We start from the raw sequence: 9,992 nt of genomic DNA, 5'->3' as shown, positions 1-9,992 counted from the left end.
GCGAAGCGTGATCGCCGCCTAGCCTCGGCGCGCGTAGGTGCAGGCTTACGACCTTCGTGGGCGGGGCTCAGGCGGTGGCGCCGCAGCGCGGGGCCGTGGATTGGCTGGCCGTGAGGTCGAAGGTTGGCCCTACCCTCGCGTATGCGCACAGAGCATGCGCGGGGCGGGAGCAAGCGAAATTCAAACGTAAACCTCCCGCCGAGATAGTCCGAACCCTGCACGCGGGTCATGGAGGCTCCCCGAGGGGTCGCGGAAGCTGAGGCCTTGAGCCCAGAGCAGGTTGCCCGTTACGTGAGGTATGTCTGGGCCGCCAGGCGGGTCTAGCTCGCAGGCCCTGGCCCGGAGTGGGGGTTGGTGTTGGGTGGCTCTCGGACGGTCCCAGGGGCCCAAACTGCTAAGGAGGAGCGGTGTGAGTCGTGCAGCCGCGCTCTCAGTGTAGGCCGTGGCAATCAACTTTGGACGGTGACCGGATTTCTAAAGCCTAGGAGCCTCCGCTTTTTTGGTCAAATAATCCTCCGGTATGAGCTCCCTGAGAGCCGGAATTTGTAAACCCTATTTGAATCTTTCCAGCCTACAAATCCCCAGGCCTAAGGGGATAGGCATGTAAATATCTTTTTGAGATCGTGCTTTCATTTCTTCTGGATACACGTATTTGCAGAAGTGGAATTGCTGGATCGTGTGGTGATTCTATTTTTAATTTTTTGAGGAACCGCCATGCTGTTTCTGGAGTGGCTACAGCATTTTATATTTCTACCAACAGTGTACAAGGGTTCCAATTTCTCCACATCTTCGCCAACACTTGTTGTTTGTTTTTTAGATTCTAGCCATCTTAATGGGAATGAAATGGTATCTCATTGTAGTTTAGAGTTGCATTTCCCTAATGACCAGTGATTTTGAGGATCTTTTCATATGCTTATTGGCAATTTCGTATGCTTATTAGCCATTTCATATGCTTATTGGTCATTTCATATGCTTATTGACTCAATTGTATGTCTTTGTTGGAGAAAAGTCTATTCGAGTTCTTTGCTCATTTTTTAGTCGGTTTTTTTTGTTGTTGTTGAGTCCTTTATATATTCTCGATATTGATCCCTTACCAGATATATGAATTTACACATATTTTCTCCAGTTCTGTAGTTTGCCTTTTCACTGTGTTGATTATGTCTTTTAATGCACAGAGGTTTTTAATTTTGGTGTAGTACAAACGTAAATTGGGGCAGTGGAATCGTTCTGTCTCCCTTTTCAGAAAAAAAAAAAAAAGAATGTCTTTAAGGCTGTTAAAAGTCAAAAGGCCTCCTTACAGAGTAGTAAAAGCACATATTTGGATTAGTTACATGACTTCCTTAAGGAAGACTTGGGGAGAACAAAGGAAGGCAGTGTGGTGTGATAGAATACTGGCTTTAGAGTTGGGTCATTTTGGGTTCAAATTACGGCTTTACCGCTTACTAGCTGGGTGACTTCAAGCAAGTCACTTGACTATTCTGAGCCTCAAAATTTTCTCATGCGGGGAATGGGGCTACTGAGGCTTAGGACCTTTAGTCTATTCCCCCCTTTCACTGAGCAAGCAAGTGGACCTCTGTGCACTGATTTCCTGGCACTGTGCCTCTCACACTGCCAACTGTCTCTCACTCGCTCCCACTTCTCTCCTGGACATTCTCAAACAGTCTGTCTCCCACTCCCTGCAACAATCACCCCCTTCTCTCACAATCATTATCTTCCTTTCTCGCAGTTCCTACCTTTCTTCCTCTCACAGTTCCCCTGTCTCTCATGATCCCTCAACTCTTACAATCCCTGTTCTATTTCTCCTAATCTTCTTCACTTTCTCTTGTCCTCTTACAAGTGCCCTCACATCTTACCTCCTAGCACAAAGCATCCCCTTCTCTATTGCTCATATTTCTGCGCTTAGGCACAATCCCACTCTCACATAATCTGTCTCTTTCTCCCTCCCTCTCCCCTTTCTGTCCCTGTCCTTTCCTGACTGTCTCTGCTATGTAAGCACTGAAAGAAAACTGACACTTGTCACAGACTCTGCACACGTTTTCTTTTTGACCCACCTTCATCTTCTGTCACGTACAGCGACTCTGTGACACACTCTGTGCCAGTCTGCCTACCAGCCCCTCTCTTGCCCACACTCTCACTCTGATGCCCACTTGTGCTCTCTGTATCCTCAGCTTGCTCCTGCTCTCTGTTGCCCAACTCTCTTCTTTCTCTGGCATATATTCTCTCTCTGTTGCCCATGCTCCCTCTCTGGCACTCATTCTGTCTCTCATTCTCTCTTAGTCTCTCTCCCATTGTCTCTTTGTCATCCAGTACCCACTTCTCTCGACTGTCACCCACCTCTCTCTCTCTCTGTCACACACTTGTTCACATTCACCCACCCACTCACAGCATCGTTCATTTTCTCTGCTGTCCACTTGCTCTTCAGCCATCCCACCCTCTTTCCGTCTCTGTCATCCTTCCCATTGTGTCCCTCTGTCACCCCTTTCACCCATTCTCTTTCTGTTGCCCACCTTTGTCCTATCACCCACTCTCAGCCTGTCATCCACCCTCTTTTCCTGTCTCTGTAACATTCTGAGTATCCCCTGCTTTTTAATATAAGGAGATTTTAATATAAAGAAATATTAAACCGATAAATGAGATAAGGTATAAGGAAACCCCTATGTTACTCTAGGGCTAAGGGAGAGGACCCAAGGGAGGACAAACTTGGAAGGACACTTCCTCCCCAAGGCTGAAGTTTAGACCTTTGGGGAAGGTGTAGTCCAGCCTGCTGGGTAGCAGAGAAGTTTGCTGGTTTGCCTAGGCCGGAGCTGGTGTGCAGTCCCAGAGCCAGCAGGCAGCCACTCCCTGGAGTGCAGACAGAGAGCAGACCATCAGCAACTAGAGGTGTGGGATGCTGAAGGGGTGGGGGCCTGCAGAGGGAATCCGGGTGCCGGTGCAGGCAGGAAGACTTTGGGAGCTGGTTTCCAGGTAGAGAGGGCTGCGAAAATGTTATTGCTAGGTTAGGCAGAGAGGCTTCAGGGTCCTCGAGGGCCTGTGTCTTCTGGGTGTGTGGCTGGGGCCAAGCTCTACTAGATATGGTACAGCCGCTAGAAACTTCAGGAGATCCCCTTCCTTCTGTAGTGTCTCTCCAGCGCCCTCTACTGAGAAACCCTAACATGCTCACTGTAAAGGAATTCTGTCCATTATCAAAGAGCAGGTATTGAGGGGTGAATTTGGAACCGAGAGGCAATAAATAGTGACTGGCAGAGTCACTCTCCCTCTCTGTTGCCCAGCTTCTCTCTCTGCCACTCACTGTCTGTCCCACACCTGCTTCTACTCTCTGTTTTCCACTCTCTTGCTGTCACCCATCTACTCTCTTTCTCCATGTCACCCACCTTCTTTTTGTCTTCCTCTCACTGTGTCTCTCTTCCACCCACTCTCTTTTTGTGTCTTTCTGTTGTCTTCTCTCTCACTCTTCTGCCTGCTTGTTCTGTTGCCTACCCTTCCTTTGTCACCTAGTTCTCTCTGCTGCCCATCCTCCCTTTCTGTCGCCCTCTTTGTCACCCATCCTCTCTCCATCACCTGCTTTCTCTCTCTCTGTGTTTCCACTCTGTCCCTGTGTTGCTCACTCCATTGTTCTATCGTGTGCTCTCTCTCTTTGTTGCCTTCCTCCTCTCTTACCCTTTGTCGGCCCTCTCTTTCTTTTGCATGCATTCTCTCTCTGCCACCTGCCCTTTCTCTTTTGCCCACCCTCTCCCTCTGTCTTGTTTGGCCACCTTCTTTATGTCACTAATCTCTCTATGTCACCTACTGGCTCACTGTGTCAGTCACCCTCTCCCTCGCCATTCTCCAAGTCACACGTTTGCTCACTCTCCCTCTTTCTGTTGCTCACTAGCTTGTTCTCTCTGTGCCAGCACAGAGACACATACTCTGTTGTGGACCCTCCCTTGACCCTCTCTCACACACACAGAACTACACACAGTCTCCGTGTTACATACACTTCCTCTTACACCTTTCTCACAACACTGTCAAAACACTTTTTTTTTTTTGCAACCCATTCTTTGTTATATTTTCTCTGTCTTCGTAACACATAACACTGTCAATTTCTCTATCATACACTGTCTCCATCTTACACCCTTTCTGTTTTTCACATTCACTGTATCTTTAACATGTTTTTTTATACTCTCCATTCTTTCTCTGTTTCTCTTGCTTACCTGTTCTCTTGCTAGCTTCCTGGGTCTGTTGTTTACTCTCCCTTGCTATGTGGCTTTCTCCCCTTCTCTTTCAACAGCTTCATCGAGAATATAGTTCATATACCATACAATTCACCCATTTAAAGTGTATAGTTCAGTGGCTTTTAGTTTATTCACCGAGTTGTGTATCCATCACCGTAATCAATTTTAGAACACTTTTATTACCCCAAAAAGAAACCTCACATATCTTAGCCGTCACCCCCATTCCCTTACAACTCCCAGCCTAGGCAACCACTAATTACTTTCTATCTCTAAATTTGCCTTTTTGGACATTTCATATAAATGGAACCACATAATATATGGTTCTTTGTGACTAACTTCTTTCATTATGCTAACAACTACTGTTAACATAATGGTTTCAAGGTTCATCCACGTTGTAGTTTGTATCAGTGCTTCATTTCTTTTTCTCACTAAATAATATCCTGTTGTATGAACATATACCACGTTTTGTTTACCCATTCACCAGTTGAATAGACATTTGGATTGTTTCCACTTTCTGGCTATATGAGTAATGCTGTTATGAACATTCGTGTACAAGTTTTTGTGGACATGTGTTTATGTCTGTCTCGGGTACACATCTAGGAATGGAATTGCTGGGTCATATGGTAACTCTATGTTTAATATTTTGAGGAACTGCCAGACTGTTTTCTAAAGCAGCCACACCATTTTGCATTCCTCCCAGCAGTGTATGAAGGTTCCAGTTTCTCCACATCATTGCCAGCACTTGTTTTTGTGCCTTTTCAGTTATATGAAATGGTATCTCATTGTGGTTTTAATTTGCATTTCTTTGATGGCTAATGACGTTGAGCATCTTTTTATGTGCTTATTGGCCATTTGTGTATCTTCTTTGGAGAAATGTCTGTTAAGATCTTTTGCCTATTTTTTAAATTGTATTGTCTTTTTATTGTTGAGTTTTAAGGGTTCTTTATATATTCTTTTAGGTTATTCCAATTTTTTTCTATTATTCTCAGGCCAGCATTTGATGAGCTATATAAGTCAATTCAAAAGTTAGTATATATAGTTTTACTTTTTGAAGCTAAGAATTCTAGTATTTTCTTTTACAAATACACTTACGTGAATGGATGAAAGTGTGTATGTGTGTATGTTTTATTGTAGTATTGCTAGTGATAATAATTTTTTTAAAAGAAACTATATTGATAGGGAAATTGTTAAATAAAATCTGGTATATCCATTCATTGGCATACTGTGTAGCTGTTAAAGGAACAGTATAGTGTGTAACATCAGAGCATATTAATATAATTCTTGTTAAAATTCTTGCTAATTTCAGTATACATGCAGATTCTTTTTCCAATACCCTGGCTTCTCAGTTTCGTGATCTCCTTTTCTCCAGCTATCTTGTTCTCTCCCTTACCCCCACTTACCATCATGGTTATATCATATACGTTGTCATTACCAATTACTACACCCCTCCTGTATTGGCTACCTTGCAGAGACAGATGGACACATACCAAGAGGTTATTAAAAGGTTTATTAGACACATAATGAGGCTTACTGGGGAAAGCAGGGCAGATTTCCAGACTTGGTCTGAAAGTAGCTTGAGAGAGCAGGGAAGGGACATAGGCTTGGGGGTTTTATCATGGTTAGGTGGTGGGGCTGGGGTGAGGGTTCTTGTATGTGGACTGAAACTTGCATGGAATTAACTTCCTTCTGGTGCCAAAGGAGGAAGCATGTGGGATCTTTTTTTAGCTTGCCCAGAAGTGGGGCAGAAAGGGAAGAGGGAGGGGTGGAATTTAAAAGCTGTCAGCAGTCAGACATCAATAATGGAATCAGATGTTTTTTTATTTTTTTAAAGATGACCGGTAAAGAGATTTTAACCCTTGACTTGGTGTTGTTAGCACCACGCTCTCTTAAGTGAACTAACCGGCCATCCCTATATAGGGATCTGAATCCATGGCCTTGGTGTTATCAGCACCACACTCTCCCAAGTGAGCCACGGGCCAGCCCAGAATCAGACTTTTTATTACACCTCCATTATCTCACTTTCAAGCATTCTACTCTCCGACCTCTACCTTACTCCCTCTAGTACACCAGTTCCAGCAGCCCTTGATATCACTGGGACCTCTAGTCCACTGATTCTGTCTTCCTTTCACTGTTGCTCACCCCTCTCAGGTCCCCACTTCCCTCCTTTCGTAGTTTGCAGTGCAGTCAGTAATTATGGAGACTTGCTTGTATATAACTTTAACTTTTGGGGGGCCGGCCCGTGGCTCACTCGGGAGAGTGTGGTGCTGAGAACACCAAAGCCGTGGGTTCAGATCCTATATATGGATGGCCGGTTGGCACACTTGGGTGAGCATGGTGCTGACAACACCAAGCCAAGGTTAAGATCCCCTAACCAGTCATCTTTAAAAAAAAAAAAACCAAAAACTTTAACTTTTTTCTCTCACACTTCATTATACTTGTTTCGTAAGACCACACCTTCTTGTGGTAGGCAGAATAATGGCCCCCCAAAGATGTCCACATACCAATTTCTGGAACCTGTAAATATGTTATCTTATATGGCAAAGAGGAATTACTGTCAAAGATGGAATTAAGGTCACTAATCAGCTGACCCTAAAATAGGGAGATTATCCTGGAATATCTGTGTCGGCACAGTATAATCACAAGCGTCCTTAAAAGTAGAAAAGGGAAGCAGAAGAGGAGGTCAGAGTGATGCCATGTGAGAAGGACTCAACCTTCTCACATGGTGTAGTGGATTGAATTATGTCCCCCTAAAATTCACTGAAACTTGAATTGTGTCCCCCAAGTTTTATGTATTAGAAACTTAGCCTCCACTGTGACTGTTAAGAGGGTGAGAAATACTATTATAGCAATTGAAAGGTGGAGCCGTGAAGAGGTGATTGGATTGTAGGACCATGCTCTAGTGAATGGATTAAAAACGGCAGTCAAGGGTGTGGTTCTGAAGGCTTTAAAAGAAAAGGAGAATCTGTCTGTGTCTCTGCTCTTTCTGCTTCCACCATCTTGCAATGTGAGACCCCTGGGTTGCTGTTGCCACCACCAGATGGACTTTGGACTTCCTATCCTCAGAAACTGTAAGCAATATATTTTGTTTTCTTTATAAATTACCCAGTTCCAGGTATTTTGTTATAGGCAACAGGAACGGACTAATACACATGGCCTCACTGGCTAAGAAGATGGAGGAAAGGGCCATGAGCCAAGACATGTGGGCAGCCTCTAGAAGCTGAAAAAGACAAGAAACAGTCTTCCCCAGAGCATCCAGAAAGGAATACAACCCTGCTGACACCTTAATTTTAGCCCAGTGAGCCCTGTGTCAGGCTTCTAACCTACAGAACCGTAAGAGAAAAGAATACATTTGTGTTGTTTTAAGCCACTATGTTTGTAATAATTCGTAACAGCAGCGATGGAAACTAATATACTTGGCTAAATCCGACTCTGGCCCATGCAGATGAATGTGGTTGAAGAAATCATGCTGACTAGTCTCACTTGAAATCCATAATTATTAATGTCAAGCAGGCCCTTAATGCTACCTGGCAATCATATTACATTTCTCTAATATTCACTCATCCATTCTACTAGGTGCTTGTTTTTTCAAACCCTCAACACGTCCCTCATCTCTTTGAGCCTGTGACCTTGCTTCCAATTTCACTGGGTTGATAGAAGCATTCAGAAAAGAACTTCCACAAGCTTCTCCCATGTCGGCCCACCTCCCAGCATTGTTCCCACTGTATTCTCTGCCCTCTGTCCTGTTACTATGGACGAAATCTCTATCCTAGCCAAGACACAGCCACTCTATTTGTGCGAAAGATCTCATCCCTTGTCACCCCAATGGTATAAGGACTTCAATCCAGCAATTCTTTCTTCGCTAGAAAAAAACACCCCTCTTGGCCCTACTTTCCACTCCATTTATTGCTCCATTTCTTCGTTTTACAGCAAAATGTCAGGTGTAGCACTTGACATTTCCAATTTCTTCCTCCCAGCTTCTTTTGAACTCATTCCTATCATGTTTTTACGTTCTGCTTAAACTGCTTTTGTCAAGGTCATCAATAACTTTCTTTTTTGTGTGTGTGTGTGTCCTTTTTGAGACCGGCCGCACCACGCTCAGCCAGTGAGCGCTGTGAGCACACCGGTCATCCCTATATAGCATCCGAACCCGCAGCGGGAGCGCCGCTGCGCTCCCAGCGCCACACTCTCCCGAGTGCACCACGGGCTCGGCCCGTCAATAACTTTCATATAACTAAATCCAACAGTCAGTTTTCAGTCCTCATCTTTCGTTATCAGCAGTATTTGTCAGAATTGATCACTTCTCCGTGAAACAAATAATTCCTTTGGCTTCCAGAACCCCTCACTCTCCTGATTTTCTTCTTACCTCAGTGACTTCTGCATCTCAGATTCTGCTGATTCCTTCTTACATATTCTAAGATATTTTAAAGTAAATCCCCAGACATCATGGCATTTCACCCTTAAATACTTCAGTATACGTCTCTAAAAAGAACATATTCTAGGCCGGCCCGTGGCTTACTTGGGAGAGTGCGGTGCTGACAACACCAAGGCCCTGGGTTCGGATCCCATATAGGGATGGCCGGTTTGCTCACTGGGTGAGCGTGGTGCTGACAACACCAAGCCAAGGGTTAAGATCCCCTTACCAGTCATCTTTTAAAAAAAAATAAAATAAAAAGAACATATTCTTATGAAACCACCATACCATATCCCACCTAACAAACTAATTCCTTGATATCATCTAATACACAGTCCATATTCAGATTTTTGAAATGGTCTTTTTATAATTGCTTTTATTGGAATCAGGATCCAAAGAAGGTTAGCACACTGCATTTGATTGCTATGTTTCTTAAGCCTCTTTTAAACTAGAACATTTTCGTCCTCCCTGCTTTTATTTCTATGCCAGTAATTTGGATTAGCCTGACGGTTTCCTTGTAGTGTCATGAACTTGTTCTCTTGTCTCCTATATTTAAATCTAAAGGCTTGATAAGATTAAGGTTCAGTAGTTTTGGCATGAATGCTTGATAGGTGAGGCTGTGTACTTCATATTGCATGATATCAGGAAGCATACAATGTCTGATTTTCTTATTTTTGGTAATGCTAAGATTGATCAGTGGTTTCAGTGGTCACTGATCCCTCCTCTGCAAAGTTGCATTTACACCCTTATGACAAGGAAGTAATATGGTGGGGATATGTTAGCATCCTGTGAATATCCAGTGCCCCATCAACTTTCTATCCATAATCATTGTCCAAATCGGTTATTTTGTTACAGATTACAAAGTGGTAATTTTCTAATTTCACCATTTCTTCTGTACTCATTAGCTGTAATTCTTCTGTAAATGTTCTTAAAGTTGGAGTGCTGTTTTTGGGGGGATGGTTTTTTCTTTTTTTTTTGAAGATGACCGGTAAGGGGATCCTTAACCCCTGACCTGGTGTTGTCAGCACCACGCTCTCCCAAGTGAGCTAATCGGCCATCCCTATATAAGGAGCCAAACCCATGGTGATGGAGTTTGGTTGCATTGTCCCCTCCAAAACTCATGTGGAGATTTGATCTCCAATGTGGCAGTGTTGGAAACTGATTGAGTCATGGGGGCGGATCCCTCATGAATGGATTAATACTCTCCCTGGGGGAGGGGGGATTAATGAATGAGTTCTCGCTCTATTAGTTCCCGCGAGAGCTCGTTGCTTAAAAAGACCCTGGCACCTTCTCTCTCTCTCTCTCTCTCTCTCTCTCTCTCTCTCTCTCTCTCCTGTACGCCCCACGCGGGTGTACGGTACAGAAGAAAG

General features: G+C 44.1%; 1 protein-coding gene across 1 annotated transcript in view; it reads left to right on the top strand.

Annotated features, from left to right (window-relative positions):
* Positions 1-228: 228 nt before the first annotated feature.
* The window catches only part of ERCC6L (excision repair cross-complementation group 6-like), a 32,505-nt gene continuing 22,741 nt past the window's right edge, over positions 229-9,992 (top strand). The window contains exon 1 of the mRNA XM_008576604.1: positions 229-296. Within this exon, the coding sequence (XP_008574826.1) occupies positions 229-296 (68 nt within the window). The remainder of the gene's footprint in view (positions 297-9,992) is intronic.

This window comes from Galeopterus variegatus, unplaced genomic scaffold (assembly GCF_000696425.1).
Source record: "Galeopterus variegatus unplaced genomic scaffold, G_variegatus-3.0.2 Scaffold1372, whole genome shotgun sequence".
NCBI classification, from domain to species: Eukaryota; Metazoa; Chordata; class Mammalia; order Dermoptera; family Cynocephalidae; genus Galeopterus; species Galeopterus variegatus.
The sequence above is the reverse complement of the archived record's forward strand: the minus strand, read 5'-3'. Positions and strand labels throughout refer to the sequence as shown.